General features: G+C 42.7%; 1 protein-coding gene across 6 annotated transcripts in view; it reads right to left on the reverse strand.

Annotated features, from left to right (window-relative positions):
• DENND1A (DENN domain containing 1A) overlaps nucleotides 1-25,852 on the reverse strand; it is a 214,664-nt gene that overhangs the window by 118,857 nt on the left and 69,955 nt on the right. For all 6 annotated transcript variants that reach the window (XM_075439183.1, XM_075439180.1, XM_075439182.1 and 3 more), the window contains exons 6-8: nucleotides 3,662-3,731; nucleotides 2,721-2,801; nucleotides 528-581 (exon numbers count right to left, since the gene is read on the reverse strand). In XM_075439183.1, the coding sequence (XP_075295298.1) occupies nucleotides 528-581; nucleotides 2,721-2,801; nucleotides 3,662-3,731 (205 nt within the window). The remainder of the gene's footprint in view (nucleotides 1-527; nucleotides 582-2,720; nucleotides 2,802-3,661; nucleotides 3,732-25,852) is intronic.

Consider the following 25,852-nt stretch of genomic DNA (forward strand, 5'->3'; position numbering starts at 1 on the left):
ATATCTGAATTCTGACAGCATCTTAAAGAACAAGGCCTAAGTGGTATTTGATCCTCTTTATGTACTAGAGATACGGATATTTGAAATACTGCCTTCTTCCACTGGAGATACTGAGTATCAAGACTATATGCTTGGCTTGATGAATGAGTAGCCATAACACTTTAATAAACGCTTTAAGTGGTGATAATAATGAAAGCTTTACCTTTTTAAAATAAGTATCTTGACTTGCAGCTTCAGAAAATTACGCTGTCAATTTCCTGTTCATTTGGTATCTTTTCTTAATTAAAATGGCAAACATTAAATTCTACCGTAGGCCTGCAGTTACTTCTGTACTTCTGCAGTTAGCAACGCAATGTTTTCCACCCAATACTTCTTATAAATTAACTACCTAAAGTTTACTTCAACATCTAGCAATATCTTACAGAATAGAACCCGTTATTAGGCCAAACAGAGGTAACAATTGTTATCTATTTTGCTGCTGTCATTGAACAGAAATGGCAAAGCACCTGGTCCTCTGGAGTACTCACATTTTCAGGTATACTAGGAAGCTCTCTGGTGTCAGGCACAGTAAAGTAAGAGTGCTAAAAAAAGAGCAAATATTGATTATTGCAATATCGTCAAAAGCAATCTAAATGTATTGCTTGGCATTAGTAACAGCAGTTGCTCAGCTAAATAAAAACGACAGAACATTTGTTACCAACTACCAGTCTGACCTCTTTGTTGCAGATTTCAGAAGCTGGATGCTCAGATCACACGTGCAGTATGAAATGCATTAAGACAGAAAGTATCAAATGCTCCTATAACATTTTTTTTGTTCTTCAGAGATGCTGATACAGACTCACCCACGGTACGACACACGCCAAGGAAGCTCCAAGGCAGTCTGTAACTGAAACCACCTCTCCCCAGCCTGCTGCTGCGCGACGGGCCACAGCGAGCGGCAGCAAGCGGGTCCTTCTCCGCCATACAGCACCAGCGAGCGTCACTCAACACAACGACGGCGTCACGGAGATTTACTGAGAAATGTTTCCTAAAGTTTTATGCCTACTTACCTGAGAAATGTTACCGAAGTTCTAGGTCACTTTTATATGGCTTAAAAAACACATTTTGGAAGACTATATTGGTCTCGCAATTTCATAATCCATTGTATTGTTACATTTTTTTAATTGCCTTGATTCCAAGAGACCAGGTTCTAGTTCCCAGCCTGACTCTGCACGACTTGCCATGACGCCTGGTTAGGGCTTTAGGAAAGGATACAACGCAAATAAACTGCTTCTGTAAACTGATGTTGTATACAATTTACATTATTTTTAAGATTTTCAGCATTTGTCTTAGGACTACTTATTAATTGCTTGCTGAAGCTTTAAAGGCTGTTACCTTCTTGGCACAGTTCCACAATTGGCACAATTTTCTCATATCTACATCTCAGACATTTCAGTGCTTCATGAACAGTCTATAACCCGAAATAGCAAGTGGGTGTAACAGCTACACTGAATATAGACACCAAGTGCATAAACACAAGTTTTTGCTTTTTGACATATCCCTGGTTTAGTTTAGTTGAAAAGATGCAGTGCAAGGATACAGGAATAGTATACACAACTATACCACACATAGGAACCTCACCCCAACCCCAAAATAGGCTCGTAAACAGCCAAAACAAAACACGTAAGGACAGCACAGCTAACAGTCCCTTGGCTGCTTTATTCTATCCTTTCTTGCTTCATTGCCCATGAAATGTCTGGGACAAGGGGAACCGGCAGCATTCCCTGAAACCACTGGTACGAAAAAACTGAAACCTCTCAACTGACCACTGCCTTTGGAGACCGCTCGCCCCTTAACGGAACCGCTGCTCGTAGCCAGCCCCGGGAGGGCCGGCACAGCGCCGCTGCCAGCCGGTGACCTCGCAGGGCAGGCGACTGCTCCCCGGCCACTGCCACCGCAGGGCCAGGCGACGGGAGCGAGGCGCTTGGGGCCAGAAAGTACTTTAGAAGCAGGGGTAAAGGAAATGAGAGGAGAACTGTGGCCGCACACAGCACTAGTTTTCGTGTGAACGCTAAATGACTAATTGGCAACTACAGCAATGTGCGTCTTAAGTGTTTTTTCACTACAGCCTGGAACACAAGGTTGTTCTGCAAAAATGAATTTGAAGAGAAAAACCCCAAAAGACTAACTTCAATCCCATCAATAAAATCCCACATTTATACTTTCAGTGTTCTTCAATTAATTTTCTCACAAGATGTAAAAGTGAAATATATCTTTTTTCGTGTGAGTGTTTTTCTTGAGGGGAGGAAGAAGAGAAGGAATAAGAAAATCTGATAAACATCTAATACTCAAAACGCTGCTACGACAGGTATGAGACTGTTTGCTTCCCAGTGCTGTCCCCCTTGCATACTTGCCAGGTCTAGGAGGTCTGGAGAAATGTGGATGAAAAATGTCATATTGCTGCTTTGTGACCTCTCGCAGGTCACAGACGATATGGGGAGAAATTTCCACGGGGAATATTCCCCCAGCCAGAGAACAGCCTTTCAAAGAGGTCTGAGGTTAAGGAAAGGGAAACAGAGGGCCCCACATGTGAAAAGGGGAATTTCACAGCTCTGTGTCCTCACAGGAAAACAGCATCTGTGTACCAAGCTCTGAACAGGAGAATTGCTTTTGACGTGCCTCTATTACGATATGCCATGAAAATTAGACACCTCGGTTTCCATCTCTCCCACTTCACTTACCACTCCAAGATGAACAGAGGCTCCTGGCTCAGGGATGGTAAGTTTGTGAAGTGTTTCTAGGAGCTCACTCCTTTGACTATCCTGAAATAAGAAGGAGAGAAAAACAAAAGCAATAGTCAGTCAGCATTGCTATAACAAGCTAAACTCCAAGACAGAAGGGCAATGTTTGTGGAATTGGGGGCTTAGAAAACTTGCAAGTGTAAAGAAAAATGTGCAAACAGATTTATACATTAGACTATGAACAGAAATTAACAGTTTCCTTTGACAGCTGGATTTTATAAACACAATTTTTTTAGACTAGTTTTTTTCATAGTATTTCTACATATTTCTGCAACCCCCTGAGTCACCAGCCTATGCAATACATGGATACTCAGCTCAGAGCAAGCCAGCTTTCATTGCAAGTTCTTTGTAACAACTCAGCAGCCTAGGGTAAAGCCAAATGTTTTTCATCCATCTAGATGAAGATGTGATCCTACGTGCTTCTACCTCAAATGTGAATGATTCTGACCAATGCAAAATGCAATTATTACCACAAAATGGTAATAAATCAAAGCAGCAGTCTAACTGGGAAGATCATACTTGTAGTTTAAATACCTGAAACTAGGCTAGGTGTTGCAATTACACATGCGATTTCTCTGTATCATGAATTACCATTCATCAACCTAGAAGCAGGGAAACCATCACCTTGTGATGGATCCACAGTCACATTCCTGGACTTTATCTTTTCCCCAAAATAATTTAAAAGCATATTTATTTTTCAAAGACATTTCCAAGCTTTCAGCCTGGCTGAATATCATCCTACGTAGCACTGTATCATACAGATTAGTAACTCACGTGGTCATCTCCGACACAAGTGCTTCTTAAAACAGCTTGTTTTCATCCTCTCTCCCTCATTTGATATTGGGGCAGGGAAAAGCAGGGTTAGTACTTTAGAATAATACCTGTCCTTTTGCTGAATAATCTGCCAAGACATTGAGCAGCTTATAAAAGACTTCAAACCACGGGAGGTAACTAAAAAAAAAAAAAAAGAAAGAAAAAGCATACATTTAACTTGCTAAATCTGAGTTAATAAATCCAAGATTGCTGCCTTTACTACATAGACGCATCCCAACAGCAGCCTCCGCTGGCCACGACACCTTACAAATACCGGCCACATCCGACCTTCCACTGGCAGGAGAACGCTGACAGGGCTGGAGCGTCCCGCCGGGAGCCGAGCGGCAGCGCTGGCGCTTGCCCAGCGTTCCCAGCACCCGCGGGCATCACCCACCAGAGGCAGCGGGAGCTGGGCACCAACGTGGGCACTGGGCAGCCCAGCGCGGGGCGGAGCAGGGGGGCACCTGCCTTCTCTCCCTGCACGTAACTAACGCACAACCCAACGGATGTTTTTAACCTGTAAAATAAATGTACACTAATGTATCTACGTTCATGTATGGCAGAACATTTTTAATCGTAATTATTTCCCAGAGCGCACATTCAATAACGAGTCTTCCGCACAGCTGCTGAGGGCCCCACTGGACTGCAGACAGACAGTTGTTTTGGTTGTGAATCCCGGTACAACCGGATTTTTTTAAAAAACTTAACCAGTATCTCGGTTTTTGACTGTTTTCAAATCTTATTCCACATCCCATATCACTGTAGAAGCCCAGCCCACAGTTCGGTCAAATAGAAACTGTACCTTACATAAATTTCCACTCAACTTACGAAAGTAATAAAGAAACAAAATGAAAAGACAAACATGCAGAAGAATCACATATTTTTCATCTACGTTACACTTCCATTCCATAAAATAAGGCAGACAGCTAAGATGTTACTTTTCACTACAGTGCGCTTTGGTACGATTTGGTGCCCTGTTTTCATGGCACAGTTCTTTATTTCAATTCCTGTTCAAACACCGGCACGAATTTCCCCTCAGCTGCAGCGAGCAGCCAAACAAGGCTGCGTGACGCACGGCCCGATTCTTCTTTTAATCACAGGCGCTTTCTGAAGCAAATGGATTCTGTCTTGATACAGTTAGACAGGGCTGAAAGTTTTTATAAAATATGATTCCATCCTGACAACTATAACGAATGGAGTGCCCCATGGTTCCTAACCGTACAGCTCTGAGTAATAAATGAAGTGAGAAGCTATATGCGAGGCAGATAAAGTGAATGGCACTCCATCATCAACAGTTGTTTGAAGGCTGCAAATGCTACTGTAAAATGTAAGTAGCTTATCAAAATATAGTGATAAGCAACTTAACTTTTCATGTTATATGACAGTATTATCATTTAAATTAATACAGTCTGAGCATCTTTACAAACTGCGTATTGGAATAGAGCAGAAAGACAGACAATTACCACTTTAAACAGCATTTAAGTTTGGCATTATATTGTAAACAATCAAGAAGGATTAGTTGGAAGATAAGTTTCTTTCTTTCTGTTTAGTTAAACAAACTTCAGCAGAGTTAAAAGCCATTACCAGAGTAACAAGAAATCCTCTCAAAACATATCTGCTAAGTAGAGATTAAGAACCTGGTAAACAAACCCTTGCAAGGCATCGATCAAAAGGGTTTGGAAGGACAGAAAACCAAGCAGGCAGAAAGCTCCCCGAGAGCACGAAGGAAGGCGTATCTGAAGTTCTACTTAACGGCCCAGGGGCCTTGCTGGAAACCCACCTTTACAGGATTCACATGAGAATCCTGGAAACTGTGGTACAGGCCGGGACAAGAGCGACGGACACAGCGAGCTCCCCCCGCTCGCAGCTCGCCAGCGCTGCCCCGGCCCAGCGCCGTCCGCACCACGCGTGCACCCACGCATCGGGGACACCGCCGGGCGCCGACGCCCCGCTCCAGAGACCAGCTCGCCCGCCCCGTCGGGGGCTGCCGGCTCACCGCTCAGCCTCGCCGCGCGGCAGATTCACGGGAGCGTTCTTCATTGCCGCAACACAGCAAACACGACAGATCTGCAGGTTCCGTTCACGAGAACGCACCATCAAACCCCCTCCGAACTCCTTCACTCCGCAGCTACCCAACAGCTTCTCTGACTGCGACACAAACCACCCAGATGAAGTCTCCTGCTCCCCAGTGTGGAGCCCCAGCAAACCCCCCACACATAACGAAAGGGAAGCTGCAGCCTACAAATATCTGCAGGGTGGGTGTCAGGAGGATGGGGCCAAGCTCTTTCCAGTGGTGCCCAGCGACAGGACAAGGGGCAATGGGCACAAACTGAAGCACAGGAAGTTCCGTCTGAACAGGAGGAAGAACTTCTTCCCTCTGAGGGTGACGGAGCCCTGGAACAGGCTGCCCAGGGAGGTTGTGGAGTCTCCTTCTCTGGAGATATTCCAGCCCCGCCTGGACAAGGTCCTGTGCAGCCTGCTCTGGGTGACCCTGCTTCGGCAGGGGGGTTGGACTAGATGACCCACAGAGGTCCCTTCCAACCCCTACTATTCTGTGATTCTGCTGTACTTGCTCACTCCTTGCTGGCTTTCCCTTTTCTCTTCATTAGCATCTTATGAAGAACTTCATTATTGTCCTCTGCTCAACACCAGCTCTTCCTCCTTTCAATCCACCTTTCCCCAATGGTTTAGCACCTCAGCAGAGCCGCTTCTTCTTTTTGTTTTAAGAACAACTTTCCATTTCGAGGGGAGACGCTTCACAGTTTTGAAGCTGAGGAAATTCGCTGCCCCTTGGAGCAGACCCCAGCGCAACACAAAGCACGGGGATTTGTGGAGCTCCTGCTCAAGAGGTGCGAAACAAGATAAAACAAACCAACCCGCCACAAAACTGTGTAAATTATGTAGATAATCTCACTGCAATTTTTAACTCCCTCCTTTGTCACTGCAGAATTCAGGATCTCTCTCATCCCGAAAGCTTTGGATATGTTAGAAAACTAATTTACCCTGCCATCTTCAATACTTTTACTTCATTACTTATTCCCAGTGTTTACCACTCCGCAGAGAAACAGTTCTCCTTTTATTAGACCAGCTAAAGTTGCAATAAAAATCAAGAAATATAGTTATCTGAATTTGTTTCCAGATCTCTGCCAAAAGGAAAAAAATGATGCAGATTTTTTTCCTCACAAAAAGCAAATCCTCCTGGCAGCCTGTAAACACCCCCTCCACGGAAACGGAGCCAAATTTATAACCGAAAACTTTCTGCGCCACATGCAACTTGAGTAGCACAACTGGTAGCACCGCTGAAGATTTATGGCTTATGACTCGCTCATATTTAATTTGTAACCAAACACTTCCCCTTCCTCTTCGCTGCCTTAGAACTCGCGATTAACTCTTGTTTTCGCAGGTCATAGGTTAAACAAAGGAAGGGCAGCGCTCCGGAGTGAGACTGCCCAGAGCAGCACCGCGTGCGAGCGCGGGCGCACGCACACAGCCCCTTCCAGCGCCCGCCAACAACCGACAGCCGAGAGGTTCTCCCAGGGCGACGAAGTTCAAAGCCTCCAGGAAGCACAGGTCAGACGGCGGCTGAAAAGTAAACACAAGGGCAATCTGAAATTTTACATTTTAAAAATTTTTTAAATTTTCCACTCATGTTTGGTTTGCTCACACACACAATGACGCATTTGGCACCCATCACCAGAATCCAGTCCCAGCCTGACCAAACCAGGCTTCCTCAGGCGGAGAGACCGCTCTCGCGCTCTGCCTCTCCCTCCGCCCGCGGCCTCGGCGCGGCGGCCGGCAGACGGGCACGGCAGCACAGCGTGCTCTGCTGCTGCGGGTCTGCACAAGCTGCACAGCGCCTGACTCCGTAACGCCCATGTCATCACCTTTTTAGTGCGCTCCTTGGAAGTACAAACCGCCGTTAGTCACATGTGTCACAGCAATCAGGGTCAGTCAAAACGTAAAGGCAGCAGCGCTGCGCTGCAGCTGGTAAATACGAACGTTCCCGAAACGCAGCGTTTAAAGATCAGCGGCGCAAACCCAGCGACTGACAAACCAGGCTGAGACAGCAGGGAAGACAGAAGCAGCAGCAAATGAGCCCGGTAACAAACCCCAGCCACCCCCGCGGGCAGGGTGCCTGCAGTTACGAAGAGGCTCACCTCTCGCGGAGCAGACTCGCACCGAGCAGCAGAGCCTTCATGCCCAGACCCCGCAGCAAGCCGACGGACGCGGCTGATCGGCGCGGCGGCGGCGAGAGGCACCGCTCGCCAGCCAGCACCGCTCCACGAGTCCAACCCGGACTTCAAACGTCAGACGGAACAGAAAATGTCATCACCCAACATCAGCTGCTGCACGGATGGAAATGCTGTACTGCAGTCAACTTAGCTTTCAATTTTTCAACATATTAATCCACTCGTGCGCTTTAATAGATGAAAGGAGAAAACTATTCTATCACAGCAGCACATGTGAGGTCACGTTTTCTGGCTGCCAGAAAGGACTGCAACCAAAATTGGAGAATATTCATTCTGAATCTTTCAGAAGCTTTTGAAATAAAGCAACTGCACTTATATGCGTGCACACATACACACCACGCGTGTACGCACACCTATGCGTGCACACTGCCATTGCACAGCAAGGAGGCTGCGGTAGGAGATGACCCAACAGAACCTCCTTTAGTGATACCAAGTCACCAGCAGCAACAAAATTAGGCAGAAAAGTGGATTTCCAGGATCCTCCTACTCTCATTAAACACTTAATACAAAAGCTTTTAAAAACAAAGCAAAGCAACTATTAGCATTGTTTACAATCAACTTTTTTTTTTTAAATAATTAAAAAGAAATCCTGACTCCAGTTGACGCACACTACAGAACATTACTTGAAATTAATACTTTAAATTTAGCCAGGTCAAATAGTACCTATGGATAAAAAGCAGCAAGGCCACAATAGCGTGCGCACACACACATAGAGATGCCCCATTTTAATCTACTACCAGTCCAAGCCCTCTTCTAGCCTGTTTGACATGCGCAATTTTGGAAATAAAATCTCAGTATCTACAGCCACAAACAGCAGTTTGCTTCTGGCAAAAACCATACAAAGTGGCACTGCAGATTTCCCTGCACTGCTCTTGTATCCAGTCCACAACGCAATTAGCCAGTTTTGGATTTTAAACAAAGGTAAACTTTCCCCTTCAAAAACATCTTAGCTTACTGGAAGGCTTAAGGATCATGAATCCTAACTTTAGCACAGTGCTTTGGCTACTGCTCTACGTAAAACGAAGGGCTCATCGATGATAAGTGATGGGACTTCAAGCTGCGGAAACACAGGAGAGCCAGCGCTTCATCTCCATCAGAACGTAACGACGGCCTCCCAGCACACACACAAGCCAAGAAAGTACACACACAGCCACGACAACAGCTCTGCTGTAGTGGCTGCCTACATGCAAAGACATGTAACTCCATCAAATGGAATTGTCCAACATAAACAAGAAAATGCAACATCTCCAAGAACAGCAAAGGGGAAATCTCTGAGCAACATATCTACGCCGGCATCCAGCTGATTTCTTTATCAAGTAAAAGACGCCTTGTTTGAGAAGGGAAAACAGCTGTTTCTTATCCAGTTCTGAAGCATTACTAATGAACAGAGGTTTTGATAATAAATACACTTTCTTTGAAATGTGAAAATTTGCCCATTATCATTTCTTTTGATATTTTTTGAGTGCTCATTAGGCTGAAGGAGAGTCATAAATTATGGGACGTACCACTCCAAATCACTGTCGCTATCTCACCAATACCATGCGCATCCGAGTTCAAGCACGGAGAGAGGCTGGGTAACTGGCAAACACAGTATGGAACCGGGAATTTTACTCACTGTTAGACAGGTAAATCTCCAATGAAGTCACCTTCAAAAGGAGACATTTTCCAGTGCTGGCTGTAACAGACCACCGTGCAGGAGCCGGCAGCAGGAAGACAACCGAAGCGTGCAGGAACACTGGGAAAGCTGAACTCACCAAAATAAACTCCCATGGAGCACTAAAGAGTGTGAAAGTGCATTGAGAGCTTCGGCAGCAACACCGCTACGTGTTCCAGTGCCGCCGCCGCAGCAAACCCCGGTGGCCAGGGGTACCTTTTAAATTGATTTATGAGTGTTTGCTAATTACCATAGCAACTGTTTATAAAACTAATTTTTAACATTGACCACTCCAGCATTCAATTTTACTGGTGTGCTGACACCTTTAAAAAGCAAAGCAAACACTTCTGGACAGGTACCTGTAGTACCCTTGGCTTCCTCTGAACCCTACAAAGATAACTGCCGCCTCAGTTCACCCAATTTCACAGAGCACTGGAACAACTTCCAGTTCATACGCAGCCAGAACTGCATCTCTGTACACGAATCTTTGTCATTGGAAGTGAATGAGACCAAGTAACCAGTCTAACAGCAAAATATTTAATGCAGCACCTCCTAATAGACTGAGTTGTAAGCACAGATAACTTTTATTCCTTCCTTTCACACAGATCAGAAGTGGAATTGTTAACATGTATTTATTTATAACACATACTATATATTTTGATAACAGCATAATCAACTGCCATCTCCCTTGCAAAACAGAACAGTCATTTCCATTTTACAGATGGGCATACTTCTCTGTAGTGACAGGCTTACAAAATCTGTCTGTATTAGCCAGAATTGGAGTCGAGGCGTTCCTGAATCTTGACCTTTCGCTCGGTACAATAATCTACAGTGGCCCAGAATACTGAATTCTGTCAACGATGGCTTGGCTCTTACATAAACCATAGCATGCATCATCACTAACTTCACTGGAAATACGGTGTATACACTGGAAAAGTGTATGGAAGAGGAAATTCAGGCCAAGTATTTCTTCTGCCAGCACAACTTGTGCACGTATCAATAAAACACACTGGTGTTTCAGTTCCTGGACTCTGAATAATTAATTCAAAACGTAGATGACCTGGTACTCCGCTGCAGCAGCGAAATCGCTACGAAGCCCAGCAGGTTCATCTGTGTCAGAGCGCTGGTCTAATGAGCGAAACCCCTTTTCTGGCACGGTCACCCCCCCGGGATACGAGTGACTTGTAGCCAGAGGTGTACGGGCACATCTGCTCCAAGCCACACCACTGCTCCAAACTTGAAATCCTTCAGAGAGCAACATGGAAGATCAAAATCTCAAGTAAGATTCAGCAAATTGAAAAAAGATGGGAGTTATTGTTACTATTAATTGCAACCAATTTACCCAACGAGCGCTCGTGGTGAGGCAGGACAGGCGTTCTCTGCCTCACGGTACTTGTGACCACCTGCAGGACAAGCGACAGACCCTTGCATCCTGCACTCCGAAGGCATCTCTGTGGATAATCCCACCACCACCGTCTTTGAAAGACAACAAGTATGGAAAATATACAAAAAATTACTACAGTCTCTCAGAGACTAGTTATCTTAAGACTTCTTGCATTTAAAGATAAAAGTCTGCAATTTATATTTTAAACTAACATTGCTTCCGTCCATCCTCCTGCACCTGGTAACTAACGATACTCCTCCCACACAGCATTATTCCTAATGTTAGCAGTCATATGCTATTTTAAGTTAATAATGGTGAATGCAAATTCTCATGATGAACTAAGTTATGCTTGCCAGTCATCATGTTCTTCAGCGGTTTTAGGCAGACACAATTTTAAACAGCAAAAGCACAGCCATCAAAACACTTTTTCCTTCCCTTCATTAAAAATATGAATTTCCCTTTTTAATTATTTCAAAATTCCACCTTAATTATTAACAGCTAAGACTAAGTTAAATGATGTAACTACACATATTTAAAAATAATCCTTTTTCCTCCCCTCAAGAGAGAACTGAGTCTTCATATCCCCATTATTTTCCTTACAGTAATATACTACTAATTTTTTTTCCCCACCTTCCTTTCCTTCCCCCACCCAAAGTTTCCAGCGTTTTTACAAAATGCACTTCAAAGAACCAAGACATCTCTGGGCTCATCTGGGAGTTTCCGTAGGCTAAATTCCCAGTTCAGCCATCTATGTGTTCCAGTGCCTTCCCCTACACCTTACGGAACCCAGTGCATCATTATTCTCTCTTCTAGACTCAGTCTACTGACACATACTCACACTTGTAAGCTTAAACACATACACGCATACCCACAAATCTCCATAGCAACCTCTGTGCATGCTGATGAGACACAGGCTTACCTTGCACAGGATCAGCCTTTTTTGAACATCAGCTCTTTTTGTTTCTTTCCAAGTTTTGTCTCTGCATTAAACCTCAATCCATTCTCAGTGCCTCCGCCACTGTAGGGAGCCGCCTGAACCCTCTCCTTTTCTTGCTCTCATAGGATTTCTTTCCTTTTTGCATCTTCTCCAGTTTTGTTCTAAGCTTCCCTTCAATTATTACCTACAAGTGACCTCTACATGATTCCATGAGATTCCGTTAGAAGTTCTGCACCTTAAGCACATCACTCACGTACGTATTTCAGAAGTATTTAACCCCGCTGAACGGGCTCACACAGGACTTGCGCATCCCATCTTATGGAGCATCTTAATACTACACCATTGTCACTAGAAAGTGCTTACTTTGGTGACTTGCCACCACGCATTAATAATAAAAGTCAATTAAAGCATTCCCTTCCCTGCTTTTCTACCCGGTGTGACCAAGCACAAGCAGCTACAGCAAGCGTCGCTCGCACAAAGCCTCCCAAGTTCACTCAATGCCTCTCTGGAGCCCACCCGCTCCCCGCACAGCCACGGTGGCTCTTGAAACACAGCAGCAGCGTCTCTCAAAAGACAGCTCAAAGGAGCTGAATACACCCCTTCAACAACACCAAGCCAGAAAACTGTAACAAAGACATTTATGATGTAACAATTTTACATTTTAGTCAAGTTAAAAAGTGCAAGGGCAGCTTGAGATAACCATTCCAAGCGTCTTTTGTTAGCCTGCTAACATCTGATTGGGACAAGGCAAATGGAACTGCAGTCTGAGTTTGACGAAGCTGTCACCCCTTCTCGGATTCTTTGTGGTCACTCTAAAACCTTGGGAGGAAAAAAAAGCCCAGTGCAGCTGCACTGTGGAATTTATGTAAATAAAACGAATTCAGAAGAACTTTAGCATTACAGTACGCGACATCACGAAGCATCTCTCAGCCCCGCACTCAGTAATCGCCCCTGCTTCTCGCAGGAGCCCTCTGTGAGGGAAGAAAAAACAATTTGACAGTTTGCAAAAGAAACAGCTTTTCCATGAACACCATGCCTTGGACTTTCACTGAAAAACACTTTACACAAAAAGAAGTTGTATTTTAAGAACCTAGAGCATTACACTTCAGACTGGAAAATAGGAATACCACACCTTTTGGCTTATAGGTCCATGCATAACAGCCTATATTCTGTACAAGGAAGCTGTACATTCACAGACACAAACACAGCCATAATTTATAACCTACAAAATTTTACATATCTTCAATAGTCAAGCATTTTACTTGTGAATTACCTATCACTGCAAAATTTAAGAAAGTTTATTGAATTTTATGATAGTATATTTTGTAGACTATTTATTTCATAAGTATCTTTAAGGTCTGTTCTGTTGTTGGGACTTTCTGTTTTCCCTCACGTAGATCACTCCTCTAAAAATCAAAGATTTTTCACTTCTAGCACACAGGTTATTCATACCATTGGGAAAACATGCCAAGTGATATTTGTCCAGTGATTCCACACAGAGAAAAGAGAAAGGAATTCATTTCAGAGACAGAACCTCGGGTCTGCTGAAACAAAATGAAAAAGTGTAAGTGGATTTTGGAGAGTACCTACACCCCTAAAGCCTGGGGCACAGGCTGACGACAGGAGAAACGCAGAGTGCAATCTGATCAGCTTTAAAACAGTGCAAGCCCTACTACACAAGGCTCTCGCGGAGTAGAAAGCTGCAGTTCTCACTGCACCCAGCTAACACAAGCATGTCTGACCAGGTATGTTTGCCTTCTCAAATTCAGCATGCTAAGATAATCAACTCCAGAAGATAAAGTGCATTACATTAAAACAAGCAAACAAACAAAAAACCCAACCCCACCACATGTTTTTTAGTAGACGTAAAATTAAATGAGAAGCCCCATAAACTCCCAAACACAACCATAAGGTCTCTTGTCCCTTTTCCGAAGAGAAAGTTGTAAATCTTTGGGTGATTTTTAGTTTAAGACCATGAAAGAAACCTCTCAAGCATGTTTGAGAGCAAAGGACTGAAGCAGTGACGTGAAATAAAGGTACATAAACAAAAAAGTTTGTTTGCATTTACAAGGCAAACACTGACAATCACGTCTTTCTAGTCTTACTAAAACCACAGGCACAGGATGCCCCACAAAGCCCACTCGGTGAGAAGATGGGAATACTGAAGTGCCTGACAGTTTACAATCAGATTTATGAAGTGCAACAAGACAGCCTTGGAGTTAAAAAGACAACAATTACATTCCACTTAATGCCAACAGGAATACATAGAACAATGTTTTTACTTGGCCAGGGCTAAGTAAAATGATCTAATTAACAAATAACAAGAGGGCAGAGAACAGCCTTAAAGTGAGAAAAGTTACAGATGATACCGGCACTAAATTTCCTGGGCATTAAAAATGAAGTAGTTAGAGCAGTTTGGCACACGGGGCTTGGTTTTATAAAAGTAGGATGTGTTAGAGAGCATGAGAGCCTAAAGATCACCACTGAAGTGACAGTAGGGAGAAAGGATTCCAAAGGCTTAGCTTGTCAAGGAATCTCTCTTCTCAAACCGTGCTTAAAAGCACACATGAAAGTGCTGGAAGAGAGAATTCTAGATGTGGCAGACAATCGGAGATCCCACTAGGTTTGAGACATCTGGCATCAGTTGAAATCCATCACATTTCATTTGGGGATCAAAGACTACCGTTAAGTCTATCACAGGTTGAAACAGTAGATCCTGAACAGCCTTTTCATCCCAATGCAAATTAACCTTTTTTCCTTGACCAGAGAAACAGCTCCTTTTCATTACAGACTCCAATCGTATGTGCTTGTTGAGCTATGCCCTCTAGTACTAAGTTTCAGCCGAAATTTCAGTAGAATTATGAACTTTTTATTATAAATCGAAAGTGCTCCCTATCAGCAAAATACACAATGTGTTACTATGTCGAAGAGCCACACTGAAAGGCTGGTAAGCACTTCTGCACAGCTACTAAACAAATTTGCCGTGTATTTAAAAGTTGAAGCTGAGCATTAGGTGTGTTTTCTGCAATCTCTGTCTCTCCCAGGGCCTTTTATTCTTGAACCAGAGGGTTTTTTCTACCCATATATTTTAGATTAGTCACTAGCCATCAACCTATGTCAAAGGCTTAGGAGGAAAAGAAAAACCCACAACCCACAAACAGCCTGAGTCCCAAAACTTCTGAGTTAAGAAGCTCTGAGTGTAATCGATGTAGCTCAAAGGCCATCCACATCGTGACTGTACCAGGTTAGAGGGTAAGTGACTCCCCACGGGCCGACACATTCCACCTCCAGAGCACCCAACCTCGTGTACGACCGATGCCCATCTCTGCGAAAGAACAACTCACTAGGACATGAAGTTATATTTAGAGAAGAATAATCAGAACTGTCAGATCAATATTTAAGGAAGGTAAGTATCAGTTACCTAAATTGTAGGAGGAAGGCCGAGGTTTTCACTGGCTAATCACACTGTCACACGAGAGAGAGAATTAATTGCCTTCCGAGCCACAGTGAGCAACAGCTACTTAAGAAACGCATGCCACGTGGTAAATATCTCCGTCTCATAGATCAGCACCATAAGCTGATTCAGAGAGAGCCTGGAGAATCATACCAATAAATAGAAGCAAAGTTCTAGTAAGAGGCAAACACTTTAGGAGCAAGATGGCAAACATCCCATTTCTGAATATAGAGGGGAGATGTATGCTGAGAAAAACTGATGAGCCTAGACAGTTTTTTCTTTTCTCAACAGATAGCTTTATACCATTCCAACACCAAAGCAGCAAGGCTGGATATAGCAGCTTCGTATCTGTGCGTGTTCAGAAGACAATGTTTTAAGATACTGTGCTGATCCTTTGCATTTTGGTAAATTAAATACAGAGAAAACGGGGGTAGGGAATGAGAATATTTCAGTAACAGAGAGAAGAAATCAATTATACGTATCCCTCTTATGGAACATTCTCCAAATCACTTTTGTTTCCTACTGGCAAGAAACAAACTTCAGTGCAGCAAGGTCTTTTATAGTTGTCTTGCACATGGAGGGAACTTCACTACTGTGAAGAAATACTCACACGTTCAGCAGTAGTACACATGCCTCCCAGTAAAAAGCAAAGTTTGGTCCCCAGGTCAGTTGGTAGCAAGCCTTAAAAGTCAAACTCAAACCCAACCACAGCTGAAAGAACCAAACGAGAAATTCATTATGATTTCAGTGCTGGGGTGGGATTTGGAACTCATAATTTGTGAATGCAAGGAACTGGGCTATTTGTGTAAGAATCGCTTTACTCACAGCAAATAAGCGTTTGTAATACTGCGAACGCAGTCCTTGGATTGAAGACTGTAAAGATCAAGTCAGAGTCTCTGGTATTTGATCGCAGGTTGTCTATGACTACAGTGTACAATGTTTTAGGGTTCACAACAAATACTTAGATGTAAAAATAAGCATATGAAATGATTGTACTTGACTCTTCACCTGCAGAACCACCACTGATGAACCTGATCAACAGACTTCCTGAAAGCGTGACGCACCGATTAACAGCAAAGACTCTCTGGCCCTTCAGGTGGCTCGAGTGCGCAATTTTATTTATGAGACTTTTTGTCTCACAATCAGTTTAAGCAAATCATTAAAATAGGAGATTGCCCACAATCATTTTATTCTCTGAATACTCCAGCTGGTGCACCAACAGTAACTAACTCTAAAACACATTGAGGTAAGCTACTGTTAGGTAAATAATACTACTATTGTAAAGTCTGGAGGATGATCTGTCCCTTATCAAGCACGTTGATAAGCAGCTGGGGTTATAAATTAAGATTTTTATTTCAGATGCATGCACAATCCAGATCATGCTGCCTCTGCGAAGCCATATAAAGCCCCTCTCCTATTATTACAGTGTGGCTGAATCACATTCTCTATTGAAACAACATGCAGAAGTCACCTCATGCAGATTTTCTCAGCAGTTTTACCTCTCAGAGCAGCCCCTGCTTTTCCAGTTACTACTGCATAACCTGAGGGCTCCTGCCACATCTGGATTTGTGCAGAAGGAAGCTGCCACGTAATCTCGTTGGAGGAATGTTGTATACATCTGTCAGCAAGTACAGGATGGTCTCAAGCCCGACAGATGCATTTTGTAAGCCTTCAGACAGCAACCCGAAAGCAATGAAGCTGTGGCAGAGAAGATCTATCCATCTCGTACTTTAACTACTTCCTCCCTACTTCTTTGGTGCCAGGGAACTGGGTTTTCCCCAAAGTGATGCATTAATTCATTTTGTGTTAGCACTACAATGGAAGTTTCCAAGCCAGTCAGCCAGGGCCAAAAGGTAATAAAAAGTGACATGATTTAATTACTTCTGTTACAGTCATTCAGCAACTAAAGAAGGTGTGACATGAAGCCCTAATTAAGTAAAACTGTCTCCTGGTTAGTAAGCAAGACCAGTGAACTAGCTGGACGAGACTGCAGTATTCTTAGTTTTATCCAATTCTACCAGTAGCAATACATTAGTAACACTGCACATTTTTTGTTGTGATCCTTCTCACTGATATTTTACAAAAGTCTTTTGACCTGCAGTTAAGACTAAACCTTTGGCAAAATTCTGCAATAAACTTCCTTTGACACACTTTCACTGTTCTTTGAATTCACTACAAGTCAATGAAATTAGCCCTGCCCTGGACTGGTAACGTAGAGGGAAGAGGAGCAGGAAGAGGGTTTTTGTCTGTTTTAAGGGATCCCGGGTCTCTGAGAAGGATAGCACTGAGAGAGATCAAGTAGTGAGAAGTCACAACGAACTTTACATTGTGTATTCACTCATTCTATTCTGAAAGCAAATACTGCTCGTTTCACATACCAAAACCACAACAAAAACAAGACAATAGCATAGAACTGATCCTTTCATTGCACCAATATCATGATTTTTGCTCCAGGAGGGAATATTCAGAATGAATGGCACTTCTCACTGCTATAAAAATTACCTGGAGTTTGTTCAGCTACATTAATTGACAATTCCAGTCCAGGACTGTTACAGGACAGCAACTGTTCTGTCTGAAATCTGATCTCCAATCTGACACCAGAGGATTTTTTCTTTTTTTTTTTTTTTTTTTTTAAGTTATTTGCTTTGGCAAGAATTACCTTACGTATAAGGGGGGAAGCCCAAAAATCATGCATGGAATATTATAAACGACAGCTAAAATCGTAACTGGCCTACCCTTCTTCAACCCATGTATCAATCTTTTACCTGTCCATCCTTACCTCTAGCTCTTTCCTAAAACCATTGTGAGGATTCATTTCTCCCTCCTGCACATGTCCCTCATACTATTCATTTTGCCCTCTACTTCTTCTATTAAAAAATGTAGAAATAAATAATAAAACAGTTTCCCACAGGAATGCTCTGCTGTATTACAGCAGTGCTCCGAACTCCACACACTTGTGCCTCTAACTGCACTCCCATGAACGCAACATCCATGAACTCAGATCCCCAATTTTCCTGCTGCTATGATTAAAAGCAGCCGGCAGCAGACCGAGATGAAACAAGAACAAAGGACTGTCAGCAGAGAAGCGACTCTCGGCTGAGAGCCCTGCATTAGTTCCTACGGTCGTCAGCTTCAGGAAACGTACGGAGTAACTCCAAGCTGCGGCAAACGCAGGCTAGGACAGCAGCAGTTTCTTTCCCTTGCCCCTGCAGATCTCGTTACAGTTCTCGGAATCAGCAAGTGAAAATTTCTACTAAAAGGAGAAACAAAAAACCCGCAACGCAGCACCCTTTCTCCCCAAGGGAGCTATTTAGAGTTCCAGGTTCTAACTGTCTGAGGCTTGGAACAGTTGCAATATTACCTTACTAGATTAAATAAATTGCCAAGTGCTTAAATATACAGCACAAGCTACTTGTGCTTTGGACTCCACAGGCGAGACAAACTAACAACATCTTTAACTTAGAACAATCCCCTCGATGTAAAGCAGGTTTCATTATAGCTGATGAAGCGAAACACGTGCCTTCGGAGAGGGATTCATCTGGCCTCTCAGCCCTGTAGTCAGCATGAATGGGAATCACGGTCTGGAGCCCGCTCCTAGTTCAATTTCTAATTTTTCTGTAAATATTATGACCAACAAGAACTGTGAAATTCTTACTGCCAACTTAGAAAAAACACCAATCTCCCCCCCACCCAGCATTCCCAGGTGAAGGTGGTAACCTCACACATTAAAAAGCTTGCAATACCAGGACTGCTCTAGCTCATGGAGCTGCACAAAGATGTTCACAAATTTTCTTTAGGGATACAAACTTTAAAGACACAGAGGACTACCAGTGTTTAGGATAACTGCAATCAGAGCAAGCATGCTGCTTTGACCAGAACTGGAAAAGTTGACAAATAGCCCAGGCATGGAAACAGCTCGTTCTGAAAGCACGAACCCGCTCCCGGCGACTCCAGAGCTTGGGACACATCATCTCCTTCCTAACGCTGTTAGGACGCGAGCTCCCCAAGCCTGCTGCAGCACGCCTTACAGCATTTCCACATTCATGGTCCATTCCCTTCCTCCCCATCTCCGCTCCCCGAGCCCGCGCTCGGGCGTAGCTCCTGACCCCGCAGCACGGGCAAGCGAGCGCGAGGACGCCTGTGCTGGGCGCGCTTCACTGCCAGCTCACGGCCAACAGCAAGAAGGGAAACACATGAAGAGCTGAACTGAAAAGCACAATTCTCTGTTACGCCATTTTGAACTGGAGAACTACAGCGCTGCTTCTTCACACCCCTGTTGCCGTGGTGCTTTAGAACAAACTTCTTTCGGCTGCCCAGCGGCAGCGATCCACCGGTGCAGGTTCTCGAGTGAGATTTGGAAGCATTTTACTATTACGCTCCTCATAACTCAAACTCTGTTTTGTGTCTGTCTTTATAGGTCATTGTTGGCCAGATGGAAAATATTAAGGAAAAAGGATTGCGACTAAATCAATCGGCTGCAGTGTGCTGCCAAAAGGCCCCAGGCTAACTACAAGCAGATTTGCAAGCAGGCTCTGCTCCGCTCCACCCCGAGCTCTGGCACATCCTCTGCCCTGCCGAGCAGCGGGAGGGCGCGGGGCCAGCGAGAGCAGCTACTGTGCCAAGCAGACTGTGCAGGGCTTGCTGCTTGAATGCTTCCACAGAAAGGCAGAATCGATGGGACGCCTTTGTAAACAACTCCCTCTCCTTTCTGGCTGCTACTAACTTCCAAAGTGGTATAACTTTATCCCGCTACAAAATTAATGCAAGTACACAGCTCAGACTTGTTACCAAGACCTAGAGAAATAAATACCAGTGTTGAAGGATAACACTGCAACTTTCAACTCAGAATAATGGTGTATATATACACATGTATAGTGAAAAACAAAATCAAAACCTCTGTTCTCCAATGCCAAGCACCACCTAGGAACAATAAAAATGTCTGAACAGTACTCAAATAAAGTAGTCGTATTAATATTCTTAGCAACTTCTTATTTACAAAGAAGCAAGGACTGCTCTATACTTTCCAGGAGACACTTTATCACTTTTTTTGTTTCCCTCCCCCCTCCTGCCCCCAGCTCTTGCATGCAGTTATCAATCAGCAGGTCCAGTTTATCCAGGAAGTCCAACAGGAAAAAAAGGGTATTTTCCTAATATTAACCAGCTAACCCCTTATGCATCCAACACTTCATTCCAGCTGTGCAGGTCTGTAGCACCGGCCCCAGCTGGACCAGTTCAGGTGTGGCTTAACTGGTTTTCCTGAAGTATGTTCTCAACAACTGGGGAGAAAGGGAGAGGAGCAGACTGGTTGGAGCTAACATTTCACAGTAAATAACCGTTTGTGTGTGTGTATATATATATATATATATATAACAGTAGGATTTATATTTCTTCTTGCAATCAAGATCAAACCTTAAACTTGATAGATGGACATAAATAATTTCTGTTTCTAGTGGACAGTAACAATAAAACTGACAGTAACAGAGGGGAAGTTCTGTTTCAAACATCATCACCAGCTGCTCACATAAAATGAAGCATCCACAGCAAAGACTGCACACCCCCTACTCCAACCATGGTGGCACGTGTCACCAGTGAGCAGAAAACAAGAATGAAGGTGCGTGTGGAAAGGCAGAATAAAAGCCAAGAATGAAAACACCATATCTCTCATTCGTTTACAGGCAACGTAACCAGTGTCCTTCCATTACCTAGGAAGATGTTGCTCTCTTCCAGAGCATTTCTCATTACAGGAAAAAATAACAGAGTTCAGAACTTGCAAGGTTTTCTGTCTTTTCTAAATCTTTTTCCTACTGCATTTAGTATTCAAATTTTGATTCATTTATCTTGACAACATCAGACAATTTGCACCTACGACTAGACGACCCAGCACAAATCGGTAGTATTTTGGAAATGTACCTAAAAGTGAAACAAGAAGGGTAAAAAAGATTGGAAAAAGAAAATAATTACCTTTTTATGATGGATTTATTTTGCTACTATGAAGAATTACATAAATAGAATTTAACATAGTGAGCATATTTAAGCCTAGAAATCTGAAACCCTTCTGCAGCCCTGTCTCTTTCTGCTGAGCCAGACATGGAGCTTGCTGGGGCTGGGTCTCTGATTATGAGGTGTGCGGATTAGCAAGGTTCTACCGTATTTAAGCTTCAACAAAAATATTTAAACCAATTCAACCATGCTTTAAAACTTCAAGCTCAGCTAGGAAAGCCCTTAACAGACCTACCGACACCACGATGAAAACTCCAAAGCTTTTTACTCAGTGTCATTTAATGTATTCCCTATTGACTTGTTATTTATCAGCTACATCTAGTTGAAAATAAGAATTCATTATTTATGAGCTCAGTGGAATCGACTCTTATCAGTGTTGGTCTTCAAACTCAAAACATCAAAATGCATTTCTGTTGCTACAACTATGAAGTTGCATACAACTCCAAAGAAAAAAAAATTAAAGAGGAAATACTGTACATTTTTCACATATTAATAAAACAGAAAATACAAGCCTCATATAGAATCAGCTGGATTCTTTCAGACTTGTCTTGGTCAGTGACGCTGCTCTTTAGACATTTATATACAAAAATATATAAAAACCTGTTATATTTTTTGCACACGTACACACAGATGAGTGCACATTCTTATGGAATACATACACACAACATACTGACCATGAATGAGCACAAACATTGTTAATCACGCCAATAAGAGGCCCAAGAAAAACTTGGAATAAATTTCAATAGAAGCTTCTTAATAATGGGATAGAAAAAATGCATTATTGCAATGCTTTTAATTTTTAAGACTATTTTAATAAGGGTATTTTATTTAGTGTTGCAGAGAGTACCATTTCAGAAAGCTAATATAACTTGAGAGACACTTCAAAATTTATTTAAAGATCCTTGAACAAGATAAAATACTAAGACAACCTTACAGGCTTTCTGAAATAAGTTTCTAGAGTCTAAAAAAAGTTTAATGGCAGAGATGAAAATAGAAGATCAACAAACGAGCAGACGTAATACAAAATTTTATTCCTCTTTTCCTGGAACAGTATTTTTAAATAGCTCATCTCTATCTTGTAAAACTTGTAAGGACAATAAAGAAGAACCACAGGAAGTTTGGAAAAACTATACTGGGAAGAGTGTATCAGAAAGCAGAAACACGAAGCAGATAGCCAAATTTAATTGATGTCAAGCTCTCTTTTCACCAGGTCCATCACTTTTCCATATATATTCTGACAAGTAACTGAAAATAAAAGCCAGTGTCTGTTTAAGCAAATCAGCAGGGGTAAAAACCCTAAACTGTTAGGACGTAAACTGTTTTATAAACATGTCAAGTTAAAGCAAAATGCCCACAACAACAGGAGACCCCTTCCAACCCCGCACACTGCACTCATGGCAGCCCCACTAAGCCACTCTCGATCCATTTCCCGGCACAGGCACCAGAGGAAGTCCAACCAGCCTGAACTGCAGCCAGCCAGGAAGAAACGACAATTTCTGGGCAAGCAGGTCAGACTCTAGCTACAAGTCTCGCCTGCCCTCTCTGTAAGGTCCATGCAAAGGAACTGAGAAATGCCTGCATCTGCAGCTCTTACTTGCATTCAATGCATGTGTTGAAGCCACTGCTGAAAAAAAAAGAATTTAAAAAAAAAAAATCTCTGAAGGCGGCAGACAGAGGCTCAGTAACAACATTTTTATTGGGTACAATTTTGTTGTACTACTGAATCGGAGAGATCCAATTTCTCATGATTTATACATGTATTTTTTGTGGTCTTTGCCAAAGTCTAACAGAACCAGTTTGCTGGTTTCTTTCATCTCGAAAGCGTTTTAAGAAGTACAGGGATTCCAGGGTCGATGCACCACATGGACCAAACAGGCTGTCCAAGAAGTGTTTCATACCACTGCTAGTCATTACCAAACATCTTTTTGGAAGGCTCGAAGCATCGTATAGATACATATGGAAGCAAAACATTGATTTTGCTTATTACCATTTTATTGAACATACAACTACAGTAAATCCTCATAAAATAAAGTCTGGACTTTTTTCTTACTTCATTAGACAGTAACATTTTTCTGTGTCCACACAGAAGCCTAACAGCAAAAAGGGGAGAGGAAGAAATCAGGTTAAAGAGATACATATGAGAGAGATATAGAGAGGGTTTTTTTGTTTGCTTGGTTTTCAGAGGGTCTCTCTGCTCTGGGGTTACGTACAGTCATCGCTTGCAGGCCAGACTTGTAACTACAGCTTTAAGTTAGCAAAAGAAATTCTTCCTCTATTGTAGGCAAGCCTAGTTTCATTATCAGTTCTCTTCGTCCCCTTCCAAAGAGGTGCATTATACCTAAACTTTTTTTAAAAAAGTAATTATAAAATGAAATGATACAAACAGATACAAGCACTAATCTCATGCAGGCTACAATGAACTAAGTGTAACCTAAGCTTAGGAAGAAAGAGCACCCAAAATCTATTTTACTCAGCTTGCCAGAATAAAAGTACTTAAGGTAACGGTCATGAGACTGTACATTCATTGTATCCATCACAAACCAAAACTGGGTACAGAACTCCGCAGTCCTGGTACCATGGCGTTCTCTGTGCTAGTTCCCCTTCTCCATCTTCCAATTCACTTCAAGATGGTAAAATTAAAATTTGAGTTGTCTACACATGCGAATGGTAAGACTGGGGGAGCGGGACGTGACACAAACAAACAAAACACCCAAAACCCAGTAACTGCTTTTCTTGAAACCAATGCCTGTGAAAAGCAACCCAGCAAAAAAACCCCATGTACAGCCCACAGGTGGGAAAACGGCAAAAGCTTCAGCCCTAGTTCAGAGCTGGATCTCCCTCAAAGCAGCGGGCAGCCAGACAGAGGGCTTTTTCTTCTGCTGTGCAGTAAATTAAACAAACAAACAAACAAAACGGAGTAGCCTCACTACTTTCTTACCAGGCACAAAATAGACATCCTATTAACTTTATTTTATGTATACAAAGGAAAACATGCAAAGCATGAAGAAACTGTAAATCGGGTAAGAATTTTTAGTTAGCAAGAAGAATTCTAGGGCTTAGCCTTCCCATATATCAGACTACTAATAAATACATTAAATTATTTGTTCTTCATGTGATAGTCTGTAAACTCCACAGAAGAAAATTCCTATTAACACTAGTTCAAAGCACGCATTACAAATCTGTGCTTTTTTAATGTTCCAAACTTTCATCCAGTTAAAGTGAGAATGGGATGTCCTTCCTTCTTCATCTGAAAATGCTCCTTCACAAACAACAGCTACAAAACATTCAGAACAACAACAAAAGTAATCCATCTTTCTAATTAAAGTACTTAATTTCCATAGATTATTAAAGAATTTCTACAGGCTCAAGGTTTTATTGAGCTGAACTACTCCAACCTGAGTCGCTAACATGAACTCTGGCAGAGTGGGCGGAATCCAGCGACAGGCCAGTTCTGCCAGCTGACCAGCATCGGTTCCGGGGGAAGGCCAGCTCTCCGAGGCTACACAAATCAGCACAAGCATTCAAAGAGGATGATAAAGACTAAGACAAGGGTGAGAATCTTATGCCATCAGTGGAAGAGGATGGGGAAGCAGCTCCCAGTTTCTTCCACCACCCTTCCTCTCCAACCCCAGAAAACAATAGCCATTACGGGTTAATGTTGCGTTGTCCTTGGGCGAAACAGGGCTGATTCACTTTTGCATCTAGCATTTTCTTCTCTAAAAAAACCCCATGGAAAATATACCAAAAGACATATCAGTCTTACACAGTGTGTGCACTTCTACAAAACCAAGCCTTTAAGAACTACCTGAATCAAAATGTAGTATTTGGGTGTTTTAACAGTGCAGGTTGTTCAAAGGATGTTCATTCAGCAGCAACTTACCCCACACTACAGAAACAGCATAAAGTTTAATTGTAAATCAATTAAGGATATCTAATCTCAATTTATTGTCTATCTGCTCAATGGCTTTTCATGAAGATTACTTTGTTTTGCATACTTACCCACCCACCCACTTAAAATTAACAAAAATTTGTATTCTCCTTCCCGCAGCCATTTTGTACCTGTTCTTGTAGCACCAGACACACAGCAGCACCGTAACTTACTGAGGTGGCGGTCCATCTTACTTCAGAAGTACAATTTCAGTCAGGTAAGCCTTCATGCAGGCCAAATAACGAATCCTACCACAGAATCAGCTGAGGACACACTAAACCCACTAAGTGGAAAAACTTGTAAAGAAGTGAGTGTACAAGCAGGAGGTTTTTTTAAATTTCACCCTTTTATAGTGGGATTATCAGATCTTTAAGTACTATATAGCCATGTTTAAAAAAATAAAAGGCAAAATTCTGAAATAAAAGTATCTTTTTATTTCCCCCCCCTTAAGTGTAAATATTTTTCTATGGCTTTTGGCCACATCAGTGAAAAGGGAAAATTCTAGAATACAACAGGACAACTATTTCAAAACACCCCCCCCCCCAATACAGGATTTTCTTCCCCAAAATAATTGAAAGATTGTGGAGCCAAAAGCAGTGCTGAGGGCTTGGGATTTTTTCTCTCCCGGAGCAGGTCTGACAACAGCAGCGTG

This window comes from Opisthocomus hoazin, chromosome 19, assembly GCF_030867145.1.
Source record: "Opisthocomus hoazin isolate bOpiHoa1 chromosome 19, bOpiHoa1.hap1, whole genome shotgun sequence".
NCBI classification, from domain to species: domain Eukaryota; kingdom Metazoa; phylum Chordata; class Aves; order Opisthocomiformes; family Opisthocomidae; genus Opisthocomus; species Opisthocomus hoazin.